The 21,582-nt window shown below is 41.0% G+C and overlaps 1 protein-coding gene across 10 annotated transcripts in view; it reads left to right on the top strand.

Moving 5' to 3' along the window:
* The window catches only part of ST7 (suppression of tumorigenicity 7), a 236,086-nt gene that overhangs the window by 106,995 nt on the left and 107,509 nt on the right, over positions 1-21,582 (top strand). For all 10 annotated transcript variants that reach the window (XR_004682077.1, XM_035020977.1, XM_035020986.1 and 7 more), the window contains exon 2: positions 10,222-10,304. Coding sequence is in view for 9 of the 10 variants with exons in the window: in XM_035020977.1 (XP_034876868.1) it covers positions 10,222-10,304 (83 nt within the window). In the remaining variant the exon portion in view is untranslated. The remainder of the gene's footprint in view (positions 1-10,221; positions 10,305-21,582) is intronic.

The raw sequence follows: 21,582 nt of genomic DNA on the forward strand, positions 1-21,582 counted from the left end.
TTTCTTTCTTTCTTTCTTTCTTTCTTTCTTTCTTTCTTTCTTTCTTTCTTTTCTTCTTTCTTTCTTTCTTTCTTTTGCATTACAGATGAATGGGTCATTCACAATGAGATATGACAATGTCTGAAAACTATTCAAGATAGTAAGAATAAATTCAAAAGGGAGAGAGAGGCCATTTTTAGGGATTGGGAGCATTTGTATTAGGGATGACAAAGGGCTTCTGGAATTTAGATGCATCTTTTAATACATTTTAAGAAAAACTAGCTTACTGAAATTTGAAAATACCGGTGCTCCAGTTTCCGCTTACTGTCACCTATAGACCTTACTTAGAGCTAGGTGCATTTGTGATTTGCCACTTATAATTTGCTGCCAGCCCTGGATGTGGGGAGATCATTTTAGGTGCCCTCTGGAATATTAACCACTCATTTGATGCAAATGTGAAGCCAAATTGAGTTACTGGGATTGAAAATAATGAAGCCAGCCTTTGAACAACCGGGCAGTTGGAACAGCTGAATACTTAAAATATTGGTCTGTCTAGTGGTTTCCCCTGCGGCTTCTTATCTCTCTTGGTTAGGCATCTCACCCAGAGAGAGACAGCCATAACACAGCTTCCAGAAAACCATCTATTGTAGGGCAGCTTTTCACTCATAAGAGAAGTAAATTAGTCATTGAACTTTTAGAGAACGTAATGAAAACAAAACCTAACTTAGAATCAGATTTGAATTTTACTACCCCATGGCTTACAGTTGCTTCTTTGGCCCAAACTAATGTCTTCCTTTAAGGCAAACTCTTCAGCTATAAGTTAGCAGAGGGTTTCAAAACAAAGCAAGTAAACTAATAGAAAGTGCAAAAATCAGAATCAATAGAGTAGAAAATAGATTTATTTTTGTTCTGTCATTTAATCTCAACTGATAAAACAAATATACATATATGTAAGGTTCAAGTTTCTGTCACTTAAAGTGCTTCACTCTAATTATTCTTTAAGATCTACATAAAAAGAAGAATCTCAGAGAAAGTAAACACATTTCCAGTGATTAATCCTATGTCTTTAAAAGTTTGGTATAAGAGTGAGTCATTATTGGATTTCTCAGGGTGGATCTTGTTGCAGTGGAATAAAGGTTTAAATTTTATTCCTAATTCACTTACTAGTTCATGCGGTGCCATTTATATTTTCTTTTAACTTCAGTCCCACTTAATGATAAATTCTGTTCTTCTCCTTCCTGCCAGACTTCCTGTAGAAGTAGCTTATGCTTGCTGCCATAATTCCTTACCACTTACTGTCTGGAATCACTTGCAATTTGACTTTGGCCCCACTTTGCCAACGGTTCTCCAGACTCTCACCCTTTATGTCACATTGTTAAGAGCCACATAGTGTTGAATTTACCTCTGCAAATCTGATATGCCCAGCCTCCCACCCTCGTGGTATTACAGGAGCTTCCCTCTGAGGTAACTCTCAGAGCTGTATGTTTCCCACACCGTTTCACTACTACTAGACATGTGTCTTACTCACATTGCTGTTCAGTGAGTATTTTCTTTTTTTTTTAAAGATTTTATTTATTTATTTGAGAGAGAGAATGAGAGAGAGAGAGCATGAGAGGGGGGAGGGTCAGAGGGAGAAGCAGACCCCCTGCTGAGCAGGGAGCCCGATGCGGGACTCGATCCTGGGACTCCGGGATCATGACCTGAGCCAAAGGCAGTCGCTTAACCAACTGAGCCACCCAGGTGCCCGCAGTGAGTATTTTCTAACTGTCTCTATAGAAAGTGTGATTTTCTCGACCTGGCATTTGAGCCAGCTTAATCTCCCACTGCTGCTCCTCATCCTACCTACAGTACTCCAGCCCAGTTCTTTTGTGTATGCGCTGGTATCTATGTGGCATCCATACCCTCTCTTCACTTCTCTCCAATCTAATGATAAAAGCTTATCCTTCTTTCAAAGCCCTTAAGGGCTACTGAAGTTTGTATGTGACCAGGCTTTGGACATTCCTTCATGGCTTGACAGAAGCAAGGGACAAGGAGCCATGAAGACTGAACACTCTGATAGTTTCCCAGATCACAGTTGAGAGAAGAAAGAAGGAATGTGCTCGCTCTACTCCTCAGTGGAGCCAGATGCCCAGTAAAGCAGAAATAGTATACCTGTAAAGTTGCCAAGGCAACATCCAGGGTAGAGAGAAGAGTAGACAGAATGATTTATGAGGATTTCTTGCCATTGGAATGGGTCTAAAATTATACTTCCATGTCTTCCTCACCAGGATAAATTCCACAGGATTTATCAAGGGAATTGTAATGCATAAAAGCTTGAGATGCTATCAGAGCTCAAGGAGACTGGGGTGAAGGGCAAGGAGAGGAGCAGCAAAAGCAACAAATGAGAAAAAGTGCTTCAGTATGTTTTTAATCTTCTCTTGAACTGATGCTGTGCCCAGATGTAAAACTGATTTTTTGGGAACATGCAAATGTTGTATATTTAAAATGTGCCTAGAAAAAAGCAAGTCCATTTACTGGAGTAAAATGGAGATGCTTGATTTCCATATTAAAAAATTACTCTGGGCTTCTACTTTAATATTAGTTGATTTACAAAGACAATTATGGATCAGCATGTGGAATGACATGTTGTCATGGCAACAGAGGTTGAAGTTGCATTTTATTTATGAACAGTGGGAAAAGCAGCTCTGGGACAGATAGAATTGGCATATCTCCACACCCTTTCTGGGCATACTGCAGTTAGCCACAGTTATCAGATATCTACACTGATTTTCACTTTCGTGAATTATACCTGATTGCATCAATTTTATATTGCTGCATAACAAATTACCACAAATATAGCAGCTTAAAACAACACACATTTATTATCTCATGGATTCCATTGGTCAGGAATTACAGGCACAGCTTAGCTGGGACTTTTGCTCTGGGTATTACAAGGCCATAATCAAGGTGTCAGTTAGGCTGTGATCTTACCTGCAAGCTCAGCTGAGGAAGAATCTGCTTCCAAGTTAACTCAGACTGTTGGCAGAAACCATTGTTGTTGAACTGAGGGCTTCAGTTTCATATTGGCTGCTGGCCTCAGTCCCTAGAGGCTGCTTACAATCCATTGCCACATAGCCCTCTCAACATGGTCACTCTCTTCATTACACTAGCAAGGAGAATCTCCAGCATGTCTGCTACTGAGAGAGTATCTTACATATCTCTTTGCTAGAAGCAAGTCACATGTCCCACCCAGGGGGAGAGAGTTACATAAAGATATGAACACCAGGAGGCAGGGATCATTATGGGTCACTTGAGAGTTTATCCATCATAGTGTCATTGTGAGAAAAGAGCAAGTTTCTTCATTTTAAAAGCTGTGCCATCTGGAAATCTGTTCAAAATTAGCATATGTGTAAGTTAAAATATTAAAACTTATATTTTTCATTTTCTTGTCCTTTGGTAAATGAGGAAGAGAAGTGAAGTTGCAACTCTACTTAATGGAATCTGACGGGAGGGAAGAGGTTAGCACGGTTGAAAGAACAATAGAGAATATTCCCTGTTCTCACATAGAAAAATGCAAGTGATGGATTAAATTGTTCCTGTGTGTTCCCTAACCCACTTTGGAGGTCTGAGAAAACAGTTTGATAGAAGGTTCCTGCAAGACTAGCATGTGCCTCAATGCACCTTATGTAGACACGGGACTCTGTGTACTTTCTGTAATTAAATCAGAAATGTTGCTTTCCATGAAATGGATAATTTTCTAGTCCATCTTGATATTGCTGTCTCAGGGCTTGGAAGGTCCTGTGGCCTTAATTATTTGTTCTTTGTATTTAAAACATTTGCGGGGCGCATGGGTGGCTCAGTCGTTGAGTGTCTGCCTTCGGCTCAGGTCATGATTCCAGAATCCTGGAATCGAGTCCCGCATCCGGCTCCCTGCTCCTCGGAGAGTCTGCTTCTCCCTCTCCCACTGCCCCCACTCATTCTCTCTCTCTCTCTCTCTCTCAGATAAATAAATAAAATCTTTAAAAAATGAAGAGTAACAAACATAAATAATGACAACGATATACATATTATTTACTGAGGTTTGCTGTGGTAGGCACTTTATTTATACTAAGGTATATAGTCCTCACAGCAGCCCTGTAACAAGATAGATGTTACTCTTATTTTAGGGACAGTGAAACAGCCTCAAAAGTACAGATTTGGGGGTGCCTGGGTGGCTCAGTTGGTTAAGCGACTGCCTTCGGCTCAGGTCATGATCCTGGAGTCCCGGGATCGAGTCCCGCATCGGGCTCCCTGCTCAGCAGGGAGTCTGCTTCTCCCTCTGACCCTCCCCTCTCTCATGCTCTCTCTATCTCATTCTCTCTCTCAAATAAATAAATAAAATCTTAAAAAAAAAAAAAGTACAGATTTGGGCCTGTGTTGAGATAAATGTTACTTTATTTACTAAGAAAAGTAAGTAAACCAGAGTCCCTTATTCCTTAAGTGTTTTTTAGCTAGGCTGCATTGTACATCTGCTCATTGCATGTGGTTGTTACTGAGAAGTCCTCTGTAGGTAATCTTGGAGACCAAACAGCAGGGAACATCCTTAAGTTTTAGAAATCCAGTTTGGACCCATTCGAATTTGTCTCATCTGAGAAGAGCCATTTGCTGTTAGTCAGCATTCCATGTATTTGTATGGCAGGCCCTTTAGGAAGTGGCTTCACATCTTTAGTACGAATCCCCACCAGTGCCCCAACACGCACAGGTAAGTCTGTGGCACTTTTACTGCCTTTCCCTTGCCCTCCGTGTCCGCGTACCTTCAGGCCCCTGAGCTGCGGGACTCTGCGTGGAATGCTCTGCAGCTCTCCCTCTCACGGTCCCTTCACCCCTGCAGCTGCAGGCCACATCTGGACAACTCCTGATTCCTCTTACAGGTCTCAGGCAGGATACTTTTTCTTGGCAGAAACGTTTCTTGATGTCCTAATCCCCTTGGGTACCCTGTGCTTTTACAATTCCCTGACATGTCCTCTTCGATATTTGCTTCTCCATTTCCTTGCCTCTCTCACCCATTGGATTGTGAGCCCGTCGGCGGCAGGACCAGTGCTTCCCGCATCTGGCCCAGGGCAGGCCCCCAGGGAGTCTGTGCTGGAGTATTGAGGGAACACGCGCATTTCATCTGCGCCTCACAGCAGCCCTGGGAGGGGGTGGGGCTTTCCCAGGGCCTCCACATCACAGCTGATGTCACAAGTTACAGTCCCAGGCTCCTCACCCTGGTCTCTCTCCCAGGGATAATGCTGTTCCCTAAAATCGCTTCAGTTTTTGTTTTGTTTTTTTTTTTCTGCCCAGCCTAAATAAACTTAGTTTCTTTAACTTTTCTTCCTAGGGACTTTATTTCTAACATTTTCAATGATGGATGATTGTTATTTTATAACTTTTTAAAGTTTTTCTATTTCACATGCCATATTTTAGAAAGACATTAAAAGGGACACAGGACAATAACTTTGGGTGTTGTAGACTTTACCACACTGCTTATTCAGTTCTTTCTAGTCAGTACCTCCCAGTCTTTGATGCTGCCTCGGCCTTTTCATTCCAGGGCTTCTCTGTGTGAGGTAGAATAAATATGTCGAGGAGACAAACACAGGGTTGTGTGTTCGCCCTGTTTTGCAGAGGTCTTTTCCAGGAGTGTGGTTTGGAGATTGCTTGTGCTCTAAAGAATATGAAAGAAGGCTGATATTGTCTTGAGAGACAGAAATGTGGCTGGCTCCTCACAGACACAGCCTCACAGGGCCATTCCTCATGAGCCCTGCTCACAGAAGTGATCCCTTGCTTCCCATAGCAGACCTGTTATCTCCTCTCTTCTGTGATCTAGAGAGGTCATTTAATTTTCTTTAAAAAACTTGTTTTTTTTATTAAGTAATCTCTACTCCCAACATGGGGCTCAAACTCAACCCCGAAATCAAGAGTCACATGCTCTACTGACTGAGCCAGCCAGGCACCCTTAGGTCATTTAATTTTCAATCCATGTTCCTATCCCTCCTGCCTAGTTTCTTCTCAGGACCATGCTTTATTCCTTCCCATTTGCTCATTAGTTAAATGGCAGACTGTACTGAGTTGAAGTTGCGCATCATCAGAATGCTCCGTGATTCCGTCCCCAAGGCTGCCCTTCACTACTGCGGTGTTCTTGGAGCAGTGACCAGTTAGGAGTGCCCTGCTGGAGCAGACGAAAAGGCTTCTGATTTATTAATTTTTGCCTATAGGTTGAAACAGGACATTATTGAGATTTTATGAATTTATTCCTCACAAAGCTAGATTAGTCTTTATTTTTGAATTTGTTTTGCCTAGCCGTAACAGGTATGGAGGAACCAGTTGAATAGGTCTATAGCAGGAAAATCCTGTTTCAAAGCATATACCCCACAGTTTTCTGCTGCAGTTTTTAGGTACTTTATCAGGCCCTCATATGTTTTAACAAATAATTGCTAGTGGCCCTCATTGCTGATGAAACTAGGCAAGGTATTTCTTGTTTTAAGGCAGTCTGGTCTGCAGCGTGCAACCCTCCTGATTTAATGAGGGAATCTTTAATTAGATTCTCCCTTCTTTCTGGGTGCCTACCTGCCTTTCCCCGTCCCGGGGCTGCACACGCCAATGATAAGATCACAGGGAACTTATCTTTAAAGGTCAGAGGTAAAAATAAGTACAGTATTAAAAACATCCAATCTTTTAGTATGATTATTTAGAGTTCTTCTCCTTTTGAAATGAAAGGCTTTCCATTTGCTATTTTGTTTTTTCTTGCTTGTCAGCAATATCTGCATGCACCTTGTGATGTCATGAACCTGAACTTTGGGGGCAGGACTGCTGGCGTTCAGGTTTTTGCCCTCCTCCAGCTGTGAAATACCATGAATAATAATATTGACCTTATGGAGCTGAAGTGAGAATTAAACTCTCTGATATGTGAAAGTGCTTTGTTATTAACTTTAAATACATAGATAGATGGAAATGGCAAGTATTAAGTGTTGATATTTATGCCCAGAATTGCCAAATGCCATGTCTTAGTGATTTCAGCCAGGATATTCAGAAAGACCATAAGGTTAATAGATTATTAAAGGAACACCTCCCACCCTCTGAAGTGTTTCTGTTTCTGCTACTGTCATTCTCTATGTGTGTCTCTATTTCTTTTAATGACTTTACATGATCTCTCAACTCTAGTAGCTTTCTACAACTGGATATAACAGAGACGAATCTTTTAATTATTAATTACCGCTGCTATGTAATCTTAAGTAAGTAAAACCAAATGGGAACACTGTATAGTTTTATCTCTTTAGATAACTCACATAATTTTCTTTTTCTTTTCTTTTTTTCTTTTTAAAGATTTTATTTACTTATTCGACAGAGAGAGAGAGCATAAGCAGGGGGAGCAGTAGAGGGAGAGGAAGAAGCAGGCTTCCCGTTGAGCAGGGAGCCTGACGTGGGGCTCCATCCCAGGACCCTGAGATGGTGACCTGAGCCGAAGGCAGACGCTTAGCCATCTGAGCTACCCAGGCGCCCTAATTTTCTTTTTCATTGATCAGTTAATTCTTGAGTTAATGATTTTCAGTAGATCTTTCCCCTCCATTGATTTGTGCTTTTGTTGCTGGGTAGTTATAGCAGGGCTACTAAAGGACTTTTCTAATTCAGGCACATCTTTTCCTCTTTCTTTTAGAAATGGATTTCGTAGAATTTTATACTCACTTTGTCCCCAGAAAGCTACTGAAAAGTATATGATACATATATGAGAGTTCATAACTATAAAATGAAGCAAATACTCTGTTAGGATGACCTTTTAAAAAAATAATGGGGAATGTGGGGTCATTTATAGTGTGAGGATGGAAATTTGGAGAATTTTAGGCACTTCAGAATCAGACTGGCATTTACAAGCTCTAGGTTTGTTTGTTTAATTTTCTCCTTTTAAAAAAATCTTCCTTTTCCCACCAACTTGCTTGGGAAATGACAAATCACCACAACTTCGGGTTTTTAATGGCCAGGCAAACCCAGCCTTAACTCAGCTGTACCTCTACAGGCTTGGCCGATTGCATCTTCTGTGCCTTTATCTTTAAAGATTTTATTTACTTATTTGACAGAGAGAGAGAGCATAAGCAGAGAGAGTGACTATCAACTGAGCACATTGTGTTAGTTCAGACTCTTGAGATTACAAGCGATAGCCCGCAAGTCAAACAAACTCAGTTAAGAGTGGGTGCAGGGGAGGGATGGCCGATAGCCAGGAAGGATGGAATCCATGCGCCCTTCTACATCTGCATCTCTGCAAAAGGTCCACAGCTCAAGCTGCTTCCCTCCTCAGCCTCTACAAATGTTTGGAAAGGCTGTGATCTTTTCTAAGATTTATTTATTTATTTATTAGAGAGAGAGAGCATGAGAGGGGGGAAGGGCAGAGGGAGAAGCAGACTCCCCGCTGAGCAAGGAGCCCGATGTGGGACTCAATCCTGGGACTCCAGGATCATGACCTGAGCCGAAGGCAGTCGCTTAACCAACTGAGCCACCCAGGCGCCCTAGGCTGTGATCTTTTCTTAGTACCTCAAAGCAGCCCCCTTATTCTGCTGACCTTGCCCTTCTGTCTGTCCCTCCTCCTGCCTGCGCTGGTCTAGTTAACTCCTACTTATTCTCCTGGACATCTTCTCCAGCCTTCAGCCCGAGGTGCATCCCTTTTGTCTGTGTGTGTGTGTGTGTGTGTGTGTTTAATTTAAATTCAGTTAGCCAACCTATAGTACATCACTAGTTTCAGATGTAGCGTTCAACACCTTTAATGTGTTTTTAGAACATCCTATGCTCAGGACTTGTCTATGCACTTATCAAACTTTATGGTAATTACTTATTCATTTCCCAATTAGACTGTGGCCTTCTAGACGTTGGGAACTGTGTCTGATTCATGGTTCCATTCCTTGTCCATGGTCTCATTCATAAACAGAGAGAAGTATTTGTTGAATGAGTGAACATGGAATCTGTGGTCATGTTGTTGACTTGGCTTTCTGCGCCGAGTTCAGGACAAATGCCAAAGCCTTTTCCCCTAATAATGTCAAAGCCCTACTTCTAACATCCTTCATTCTAAAACCAGACAATGTGATACCCTTCCACAAACAGACTCAGTAAAGAAATATGAATATGCATGCAGAAAGCTCTTTAGGTCAGTTGTTGTTTTGGTAATAATAAAAGTTTCATGCAATACTAGATACAAATGATAATGACTTAACATATATTTATAAAATATGGAAGTGAACCTTACTTAATGGATAGCCAGATCAACTGTATAGTTGATATGAACAGAGTAGCAGAAATTGGTCAGAAAAGTTCTTGACTGCACATTCCTTTTTAGTGGTTTATTTTTTATCTTTTTTTCATTGACTCCAGTTATTTTGATGAGCAGTCTAACAGCCTTTTAAGTAAGGTGAAAAAACTTTTACTAATGCATGCTAACTTTGTCAATTTGTCCTTCCTTCTTAGGAGTAATAATAGTATTAAAATCTTTAATAACTGCCAAAAATATACAGTTGACCCTTGAACAACATGAGATTGAACCTCCTGGGTCCACTTACACATGGATTTTTTCCAATAAATACCGTATAGCCTTGAAAATGTATTTTCTTTTCCTTATGGTTTTCTTAACATTTTCTTTTCTCTATTTTAGTGTAAGAATACAGTATTTAATGCAAATAACATGCAAAATACATGTTAGTTGACTTTATGTTATTGGTAAGGCTTCGGATGATAGTAGACTATTAGTAAAGTTTTGGGGGGGAGTCAAAAGTTATGTGCTGATTTTGACTGTGTGGAGGTTTGGTGCCTCTAATACCCACACATTCAAGGATCAACTGTAGTTATTTTCCGTTTGTTCTAAGGTTGAAGTATTCCTTGTTGGTTCATCAAGAACTCTAATGTGTGGTTCTGACAAAATATGTAAGATCTCTTTCTGACTGACAGTTTAGTAATAGTTTTGATTCGATTCCTCAGTGGTTATGAATCCATGAAGACCATTCACAACAATAGTTTCGGGAGGCAGAAACTTTTTAAAAAGCTGCTTTTTTCTCTTTTATGTGGCTATTTTCTTTCAGGATATAGCGCTTGACATCTAGCATTCTGAGCCTTTATGATGCCGAACCATTTTAATGGGACTTTGTTATGGTTCTAAGAATTTTTGTCATCGGAAACAAATGATTTCACCAGAGAGAAAAATAGGGAACACTCTGTTTTATTGACATACTTACGCATTCCTTATTCTTCTCCTTCTCTCTTTTTTTTCAGTGAGCATGTTTTTGAACACATTAACACCGAAGTTCTACGTGGCCCTGACAGGCACTTCCTCACTAATATCAGGGCTCATTTTGGTAAGTGGTAGAATCCTTCCTATTTAAAAGTATGCTGATTACTAATATGTTAGTATATGTACAGGAAATAATTCTGGAAGAATATATACCGGCAGCTTATGGTGATTTATCTTGCATGTGTGTATATGTTGGATAGCTGGACTTACAGAGCCTTCCACTGCCCAGGTTATATATTTCTAAAATATTTGAAAAAAATTTAAATAGTCATATATTACTTTTGTTGAAGGGGAAAAACAAAATATAAATAAAATGGAAAATAAAGACAATTCTATGTCAAATTTTAGTGTCTTGAGATACTATAAAATACATGTGACTCAGTTCAACTAAAAATGTTTTTCTTCATTCTTTTCAAAATGGATTATTGGCCATAATCAAGATAAGTAGAAATATAGCCCCGTTTCTTTATTTTTTAATTAATTAATTAGATTCTATTTAAGTTCAAGTTAGTTAACATATAGTATATTATTAGTGTCAGGGGCAGAATTTAGTGATTCAGCAGTTGCATATAATACCCAGTGCTCATTAAATCAAGTGCCCTCCTTAATGCCCATCACCCAATTACCTCATCCCCCCCACCTCCCATCTAGCACCCCTCAGTTGGTTTTCTATAGTTCAGAGTCTCTTATGGTTTGCCTGTCTCTGTTTTTGTCTTATTTTATTTTTCCTTCCCTTCCCCTATGTTCATCAGTTTTGTTCCTTAAATTCCACATGAGTGAAATCATGGGGTATTTGTCTTTCTCTGACTGACTTACTTTGCTTAGCATAATACACTCTAGTTCCACCCCACATCATTGAAAATGGGGAGATTTCATTCTTTTTGTTGGTTGAGTACTATTCCATTGTACATATGAACCACATCTTCCTTATCCATTCGTCCGTTGATGGACATCTGGGCTCTTTCCATAGTTTGGCTATTATTGATAACGCTGCTATAAACATTGGGATGCATGTGCCCCTTCGAATCTGTATTTCTGTATCTTTGGGTAAGTACCTAGTAGTGCATTTGCTGGGTCATAGGGTAGTTCTATTTTTAACTTTTTGAGGAACTTCCATACTGTTTTCCAGAGTGGCTGTACCAGTTGGCATTCCCACCAACAGTGTAAGAGGGTTCCCCTTTTTTCACATCCTTGCCAACATTTGTTGTTTACTGAGTTGTTAATTTTAGCCATTCTGACTGGTTTTAGGTGGTATCTCATTGTGATTAGCCCAGTTTCTTTAAATGTATGAGGTGGAGATGGCAGTTCTAAGCTTTTCTTCCCTTTATCTTCTTTTCTTTTAAAATTTACATTTCCCTGTTTCTTTTCTTTAATTTCTTTTTTTTTTTTTTTTTAAGATTTTATTTATTTATTTGACAGAGAGAGAGAGCACAAGCAGGGGGAGTGGCAGAGGGAGAGAGAGAAGCAGGCTCCTGACTGAGCTGGGAGCCCGATGTGGGGCTCGATCCCAGAACCCTCATATCATGACCTGAGCTGAAGGCAGAAGCTTAACCAAGTGAGCCACCCAGGCGCTCCCATTTCCCTATTTCTTTGTTTAAAAAATTCCAAGTAGGCAAAAGCAATGATAATCATCTCTATGGCTCCATTAGTTTATGCTCTAAATAATTACAAGTGTGTTAAATTATAATACCCGAAGTAGGTTTTTTTTTTTTTTTTTTAATTTAAGTGACCTTACATAGGGCCATCTAATTTACTGTAATCATGCTAATATAATTAAATGGCCTTTAAGGAGAAAGAAGTTTTAGAATGTTTTGTTTTTGTTTTTTTTTGTCTACACATAATGCTGTGATTACTAATTACTAATTTTTATAGAGATAAGAATAAGAAAGATATTACAGAGTTGATGTTAAGAGAAGAGCACTAGAAAAACACAAGTTTTAGGGGAGAAGGGCACAAAAACATGGAACAAATACATATACGAACCTAGAGCAATGGAGGGTAGAACAATGTATACAGGGCAGAAACCTGCAAACAGCTTAAAGGAATGGTGGTGGCTTGGGGAGCAATTTTTTTTGTGTGTGGTCAAAGCATATTCAGGTTAATCTTGCTCTGTGTATCACATGGGTTGCTGGACTCAAGGGAGGAGATGTTTGAAGTTGATATTACTGGGCCAGGAATGTGAAGAACATCAGCAAGAACCACTCCAAGATGGTTATATAAATGGAAATCTGCATAGAAAGCCCAGTACTGAGCAGAGACCAAGCCAAGGTGAAAGGAAGTGTATTAAAACTTCTCCTTGGGGCACCTGGGTGGCTCAGTCGTTAAGTGTCTGCCTTCGGTTCAGGTCATGATCCCAGGGCCCCGGGATTGAGCCCTGCATGCAGGGAGCCCGCTTCTCCCTCCCCAACTCCCCCTGCTTGTGTTCCTTCTCTCGCTGTCTCTCTGTCAAATAAATAAATAAAATCTTAAAAAATAAATAAATAAAACTTCTCCTTGACATGGGTTGAAATAAGGTATGTATAGTAGTTTGTACCCTATTGCCTCTTAAATGCAGATCTGCACACCCATCAGTGTCTCTAAGTCTTCTCTGTTCTGTGGGGACATGCGAAAAATAGGGATACTGGAAAGAGTTGTTCACAAAGCTATAAGGTGATTTGCTTTAGCTCATGTTAGTTTGTGGCAAAGCCAGGCCTAGAACCTATGTCCTCAGGTTCCCACCTGATATTCTTGATGGACTGAAGAAACTTCAAACTTAGAAAATGTTTTCAAATGCTTGATAAATGATTAATAAATATGTGCTGAACATGGCAACCTTTTAGCATGTATATTTTTGGGGGGAGAGGAGAAGGTATTCCAAGTCCCCATCTAATAATTATTTACATTTAAAATAATATTTTAATATTTTCTTTCTAAAATATCTTTGAAATATTTTTTGATTAGACAAACCAAAAAAAGTGAACTTTTAGGTACAATATGAATAGCAATTTCATGCTAAAATCAATAATTCACTCTGATGCAGAAAGTAGCTTTTTGTTTGTGTGTTCTTCTCTCAGGGATGTTTACTTCAGAACGTTTACCCACTTCGATGGTGCTTACTGTGTGCCAGGCACTGATCTAAGCACTTTACATGCGAATTGATTTACTCCTCACAACAGTAGGAGGAGGTAATTGCCAGCCTTGTTTCCATTTTACTAATGCATAGGCTGAATAGGTAGCACAGGCAAGGAAGTAACCTGCTTGAGATCATCTTGCTGGCAAATAGTGAAAAGCAGGATTTCAGCCCAGGCAGGCTGTCACTCATTTCACCACCTTCTGGTTCAGTTCTCAGCTGTTTTCCTAGCTTGCTGAACAAATGGCAGGCTGGATTTTATCTTGGTGTGTGGGGGTTGATTTCCAGAGTGTGGGTGATTTCCTTTTTCTTGGTAAGCTAGGTCCAGCAGTCATTTTACCTGCTAAGTCAGGGAGGCGAAGTCCCATCCTCTTACTTTTCGTGTTCTCCAAATGAAGGGATTTTGGTAGAGTGGGACCCCCTGTGCCGGACCCCCTCTCCCTGTGTGCGGAGGGCAGCTGCTGAAACCTGACGGGCACTGCAGCGCATCTCAGGCGGTAGCTGTCCTGCAGCCTTCTCAGGAGGCACAGGATGTGCCTGCTGTGGAACTTGGAGCACTGGAAAACCTCTGATGTTTGAAGATTCTGAAAGACCTTTCTCAAAAATGCTTGGTCTGTACTGAGGGTGAAATCACTAGATGCGGGAATAGTTCTTGATAGCTTTAGGCTCCTGCTTTAGAGATTATGGGCATTGGTGTTGTCCTGCCTTTGGGGACTTAGCTTTGCTAGCCCTTGAAATGTACCCAGGGTTGAGGTTTCTATTTAGCCACTGTTCTTTTTGGCCCAGAGCATTCATGGAGAGGCAGCATTGAGGTAAAGGATCAGGTGCTTAGCGGTTTGTTTCCTGGCACAGAGAGACAATTACCTAACTACTCTCCCCTGAGCAATGGAAGGGGAGACAGACAGTGAATGCTGAAAGTACAGGGATGCCCCAGGGGACATGGTTGTTTGGGGACCTCAGGATTCTTATGCTGGAGACTGAAATTGTCATGCAGTGTGATGTCTTAGGGGAAGAGGGGTAAATAAAAACAAAAACACCCTGAAAAAGTCATCTAACTGAACAAATATACATAAAAATAAAATGTGTTTGGGGGCGCCTGGGTGGCTCAGTCGGTTAAGCATCTGCCTTTGGCTCAGGTCATGATCCCAGGGTCCTGGGATCAAGCCCCGCATCGGGCTCCTTGCTCAGCGGGAAGCCTGCTTCTCCCTCTCCTTCTACTGCTCCCCCTGCTTGTGCTCTCTCGCTCTCTCTGTCAAATAAATAAAATCTTTAAAAAAATAAAATAAAATAAAATGTGTTTGGCAATGCTACTGTCTTTTATACCAATGTGTTTAAAAATAAATGAGGACTAATCCCAATCAGTGTGTATTTTACTAGATACTACTGCTAGTTCTTAATTTTGCAGGTTGAAACCAGCAAAGAGTTTGGACTTACCACCTACCTTTCACTCTTCCCTTTTGGTCCTGTGCCCACATACCCATCTGGCCAGCTCTCTCCCTTGCTTAACTCCAAGTGGCCCCTCTGCCCTCTTGGCACAAGCCTCCCGATCTCAGTCCAATTCCAGCCCCAGGAACTGCACCTGTCATCACAGTCCAAACCCACCAATTTAGTCTTTTAGTTGCTCTAGCAAGGACATGCCCAGTCTGCTTGAAGTAGCCTCTCAGAATAATGTTAATTTCAATTGAGAAAATTTCTGGGTTTTCTTTTTGTTTTTGAGAGTGGTAAGGTGGTTATGTGGAGAAAATGCTCCCCTTAATTTTTTTTTTTAAAGATTTTATTTATTTATTTGACAGAGAGAGACACAGCGAGAGAGGGAACACAAGCAGGGGGAGTGGGAGAGGGAGAAGCAGGCCCCCCGCAGAGCAGGGAGCCCGATGCGGGACTCGATTCCAGGACGCTGGGACCACAACCTGAGCTGAAGGCAGTCGCTTAACCAACTGAGCCACCCAGGCGCCCTCCCCTTAATTTTTTCAAAATGTTGGTAGAATGGAGAAAATGCTGTATGTTATATTGACATTTATACATAGATCCCCAATAACATGGATGTAGATATGCTCCTACACCTACATTTTACACACATATTAAGTAGATATAAAAAGAGGCATCTGAGGCATAATTTTAAAAAGTGAGAGTCAAAACTATAAAAGGAGGAAATTAGAATAGTAAATAAAAGACTTAGTTCATAGATTACATGTAAAAAATTATGTTTTTGGGAAAGTGTAGAAGAGATGATAATTAGGAATAAGTTGTACCAAAAGGCCCATTTATTGAGTTCCTACTCTATGTCAGATATTAAGCATTTTGTATATATTACTTCATTTAATTCTCTTTAAAGTGGTAGATGTAGCAGTGGCTTTATGCTGCTGAGTATAAACAGACACAAGTGTTAAATAATGTGACCAAAGTTCTATAGTAGACAAATGGTAAGATTTGAATCTGGATCTCTTTGACCATGTCCTCCATCCCTTCCTGTTCAAAAGTGAGGGAGTGGGACTAGAAGATTGTTACGGATCCTTTCAACTTTTCCTTATCCATCTAGAGAACTTGACTTGCACTTGAGATAGCACTTTAATTGACAGACATGTGGATCACCCTAATGCTGGTGATTTTGGAGGTAAGAGTAAAAAAAGACTGAGGGAAACTTGATTGGAAGGGATCTTGGGGTGTGGGAAGCTGCATATAAATGTCAGGCGGTGTTGATTTATGAGGCAAGTTATCTCTTGTCTCTAGAATAAAGAAGGAGAGATGCTGTGGGGATCACATGGTAGGGGAGCCTGCAGATAATTGGAGGAAACCGAGGCTCCTTCACCTTTATCAGATTACAGTTTCTTGGGGTCACTATGAATAATGATTTTCTACAGGAGACCAAAAGTGCCAGGTGAGAGAGTAGACATACGCCTGTTGGGGTCTGACTGTAGACAGGAGTATTTGAGTGGATCAGATTAATGATCAGATAGGCAGAAGTGAAGAAGATGAAGAAGAGAATGGCAGATAAAGGGACAAAACTACCCTTTTGTTTATCGGTTTGGATTTGAGCACAATTTGAGAGGCTTGAAAATCATGTATTTACAGGGCTGGGGAAAGGAACCTTCAGAAGCCATCCAGTTTAAACCAATAAAGACTTAAAAACTAGGCATCCAGAAAGCTTATGACTTAAGTCAGGTTACTTTAGTAGGTAAGGGTGGAATGAGGACTGGAATTTACATTTCCACTGCTTTGCCATAGTATCATTCTGCATCTCATAAAAGCGTTAAGAAGGTGGGTAGAGTAGTACCTAACAGTTAATGTTTTCATTTTAATAGATCCACAGAAATGGGTCAGGTAGATAAGAAAGGGGGTAGAGGGAACATTTTTTCTTTATCCAATTGGCTGTGGATACTTACCATAATTTATGTTTTATTTGTGTCATCATTTATAGCCTTTGTTCTCTGTATAATGGAAGCTTCACAAAGACTGGGACCATATCTGTGTTTTTGTATACAATAATATAATGCCTGGGTAGACTCTTACAAAATATTGGTTGAAAGCACAGAGATCCAGTGAGTGAATGAATTAACTGATTGTGTCAGAATTATCTGGGGAGCTTGTTTAAAGTGATGGATCCGACCACCACTCCAGACCAACTGAATCAGAATCTCTAAGAAAGGGGCCACGAGGATAGCTGCCACCACAGCATGAGCTGACAGGGCCTGAGGCACATGGTGCGGGATGGCTTCTCCCCATGTCAGTACTCTTCATGATTTTCCCCCAGGAGAGTGATGCTCCTTTCCAGGCCATACACATTAATGCTACAGTGGAAAATTTCATCCTATGAATATACAGACATGGAGGTGGGGCTGGATCATTGACTGTTGACCTTGAAGAGAACCTCACTTTGCTGTCTTCTCTCTTTTCTTAAAGCCTTGGTGATATGTGGCCAAGAAAGGGGGTTGAAGGGCATGAACACCAGTTCTTCACACAGCCCCCTCAGTTGTTAAGGGGAACAGTGACTAGGGACTGGCTGAGACCAAGGAAGTGGGAAGCTAAGACCCCTTCCATAACACGTCAGTATTCCTAAACAAAACATAACAGGAACCCAAAAGGGAAAAACAGTCATCATGTGGAGCTGGGTGGGGTGTGTGTGTGGGGGGAGCTCTGAAAGAGTCAGTGGGTACAGAGACAAGGATGTTTTTGAGAATTCTAACAAGAAGCTAAAAAGATTATGGATATTATAAAGTCCACGCCCACTGCCTTGATTTATCTCATTTAAGCCCAGAAGATCCCCTTTTGCCAAAAAACTGTTCACCACCAGATATCTTTCTGAAGACTTAGAGCAGGTGTCAATTTTGCAGTCTTTCCATTTGGGAGCAGACTGCGGGAAAGTTTCCTATTTCCTCTTTAATCTCCAGCATCACTGTGTCTATTCTCCTGTGATATCATTACCTACTCTAATCCTTAGGAAGCACTTAGCCAATTTCAGGCTGAGACATCATTGTATTTCCTGTGGATTTCATGGAATCGGTGTGGAATTACTAAGGTGCTGTTGTATGGGAATCTTGAAGCATTTTTAAGTGTGGTATAGGGTATAGGGAAGGCCCTGATTCACAAGGAGAAGTGTTTTTTTATGTAGAACATGCAGTTCAAGAAGAAGAGGGCTTATTGGCTAGGAAGAATCTAGGCGTCTTCAGGGAAGACTCAGCTTTTAGGTTTGCAGGGTAGATGGAAGGGTCTTGTTTGTTTATCCCTTTGCCAGATTTTTGTTCCTTCCCTGTGGGAGAGTTGTATTTTAGGCCACCTCCAAACCTGGATCTCCACCCCTAGTCCCAGTGCTTTTTGGTCATTCTCTCTGTTTCTGCCAAATTGTATGGAGGAGGTCACAAGGCATTGCTAACGGGGTCCTTGACAAATGGGTCTTTATTTTAAATATAATCTGGGTCTCAAGTATAGTTTTTGGTCCTTCTGTCCTGCGAGGTATAGATCCAAACTACCGCTTTAACTCTCACATTCCCAATTCCATCCCCACTCTCCTTATTCTCGGAAGGCAAGCCTTACCCACATCTCCACTGAGATCAGTGTCACCCACTTTATCCCTTTGTTGCCTTCTTATTGGTGAAACAGCTCATATCACACCCTATTTTCCAAAATAGAATGTTCCCTTCTATTCATTCATCCTTCCTTTTCTTCCTGTCACAGGGCAAGAAATGGTAGGTTACCTTTTGAAGGTGGGGTGGGTGTGCTTTCTGGGCTCTTGGCATCATGCCTCTTGGTCATTTGTACTTTTTGTATCTTTAATGTCTCTCTTTTTGCCAGATTCTTTACCCTTCCACAAGAACTTTCATTGGTCCTGCTGTTGATTTAGACTATCTTCCATTAAAGCACTGGGCCAGCCCTTGTCATCCATCCATTTAATTCGCCAACCATCCATCCATCCAGTCTTGTAATCATTCATCTGTGTATCCATCCAACATTAACTGAGTGGTTACTGTGACATTATTTTGCATATCAGATAATTGAGCCCCAGAGAATCAGGAGAACCAAAGTCACAAAACTTGGCTATCATGAAGTGTATTTGGGTTTTGAATTCAGCTAGATGGGAGGGCCACTGTTGATTTCCTAAATGCCAAGTCGAATGGATGCTTTTTAGTTCTCATCTTACTTGATCTGTATAATCTTTGGGGTGAAGCATGACTTGGAAAAAAAGCACTAGAGGGATTATGCATTTAAGACTATGAAATAGGGTGCCTGGGTGGCTCAGTTGGTTAGGCGGCTGCCTTCGGCTCAGGTCATGATCCTGGAGTCCCTGGATCGAGTCCCGCATCGGGCTCCCTGCTCGGTGGGGAGTCTGCTTCTCCCTCTGACCCTCCCCCCTCTCATGTGCTCTCTCTCTCCTCTCATCCTCTCTCTCAAATAAATAAATTAAAAAAAAATCTTTAAAAAAAAAATAAGACTATGAAATAGTAAATTTATATTTTAATTCTATGGTTGTCAGATTCAAACCTGTTTTATTCCACTGAGGCAAGCCCACTAAGCTACTAGCATGTGCAAGGACTAATTTTAAAATCTAAATTTGTTGATGAGAGCTTTGCTGTTTATATTGTCGGTTATGCACCAGGGAGAAGAATTCAAAGTGACACCAAATATGTGTGTGTTAAATAACACCATCTGCCCACTTGGATCTGTGCAGATATTTAAAAATACTGTGAGGTGCTGGCCCAAAGCCTGCTATGTTTCGGGATAAGGGGCAAATTATTTTGCTAACCCCAAATTAGAAGACTTAGTTTGAGGTTTAAGAAGGCTTCAAGTCCTTTCCTACTTTCTTTTGCTAGTTGCTCCTTAAACACGTATTAGAGTCCCCAGTACCCTATGGGGACATTCGTATAGTACAACGAAGGACCATGATAGATAAGAAGCCATCTACTGCTGTGAAAAAGACAGGCCTGAGAAGACCCTTCCCCACCCCCCAAATAGCTGCATGAATAACCCAGTCTTTACTGAGATCTGTTAATCCTGCGTTAGAAATACTGGGTGGAAGGTCTGTCTCGTATTATAATGCAAATACCTCATTAATATGAATCATTTAGAATGAATTATCCAGTCCCACTTGATAGACTACTTCTGGATTGGTTTTGATAGCTGAGAAAGCAAAGGGACTGCAGAGTCATCGGAAGGCACTAGGAAATAAAGATTTGAAAAGGGAAATGATAGGCTACATCTGTCTGTGTTTGAATGCGCAACAGAGTTACAAAAAGATGTCTTGTTGTAGAGACCTGGTGAGATTAGTGGCACAGAACTGGGGCTTTAGGCTGAGCGGCTACTTAATTTGCTGTGTGATTTTGGTCATTCCTCGTTCTTTCTTTTTTTTTTTTTTTTAAGATTTTATTTATTTGACAGAGAGAGACACAGCGAGAGAGGGAACACAAGCAGGGGGAGTGGGAGAGGGAGAAGCAGGCTTCCCGCTGAACAGGGAGCCCGATGCGGAGCTTGATCCCAGGACGCTGGGATCATGACCTGAGCTGAAGGCAGACGCTTAACTGAGCCACCCAGGTGCCCCCATTCCTCATTCTTTAAATGGAGATCGTGCATGGTCCTTTAAGGTCCCTTTTAGTACTGACATTCTGTGATTCTTCTGCAGAAACTGAGAAATCTGGAGTTCCAAGGTGTGTGTGTGTGTGTGTGTGTGTGTGTGGTGATGGGTATAGGCTACGTCGGGAGCAACCTGTGAGAGGCGCTGTGGTCTGTGGCATGGACTGGTGGTATCGGGGCCACGTGTGCATTATATAACCCTGGAGCACAGCTCTTGACTGGTGTGGAGCACTTCCTGTATGTGACTGTGAGTGAATGAACGAAGGCCTGGCAGGTGCCCAGCAGCATAATATAAAAAGCAGAGCAAAGGCTTAGGGCAACAAAAGCTCTCCGCCACAGTGATTGAGAGCCATTGCCAGTTCTGTGCCCAGTGTTCTTGGGTGTCTTGGAGACTCCTTCTCTTCTAATAAAGGCGAAGCCACGAATCTCTTAAGGGCTTTGTTGGGTGGGCAGAACTGAATGGTGAGCAGTACCCTTTTTCACAATGATTTCTCGGCTTTCAGCCAACAACTTAGTAACAGACAAGAAGATGCTGTACTAGCCTGAATCATAGACTAGTGAGAGTGGAGTGCATCAGTATGTCAGGTGTCCTGTGCAGGAGAGGTATGTATATCATCAATGTAATAAATGGTAGCTCTGCTGTTACTTTTGAGAATGAAACATGTAATGGGCATTGAACTGGGGATTTTACATGGGGATTGAAACTAGGTGTTTTACATGGCTGTGAAAATGGAGGACCCTTGAGGATAAACAATGAATATGATTTCCACTTTAGAATTGAAGAAACTGATGTTCAAATAGGTGAAATAACTTGCCTAAGGTTACAGACTCCTTGGATTCATGGTTTGTAAAATTACCATTCTTGAGCTTTGTTCCTTCAAGCAAGATCTCTTATTCCTAGCATTCCAAATGTTATAGACTAGTTCTGTCCCTTTTTAGCTTTCATATCATATTCTCTTCCCTGTCTGCCCAGTGAAGTTACTTGAATGTCTTAACACATGAAAATTCATATAGTCAGAGGGGTAACTTTTTGGAATTAAGTTAAAGTTGTCATAGAATTGGAAACATTTGGTTTAATTGATGTCTCCTTCTGGTCATTCATAGATGTTCTTTTTGTCTTAAAAAAGGTTTTTTTTGTTTGTTTGTTTGCTTTTTTTTTTTTTTTGTAGAA

Source organism: Mirounga leonina, unplaced genomic scaffold, assembly GCF_011800145.1.
Source record: "Mirounga leonina isolate KUSES-001 unplaced genomic scaffold, KU_Mleo_1.0 Mir_174, whole genome shotgun sequence".
Classification (NCBI taxonomy): Eukaryota; Metazoa; Chordata; class Mammalia; order Carnivora; family Phocidae; genus Mirounga; species Mirounga leonina.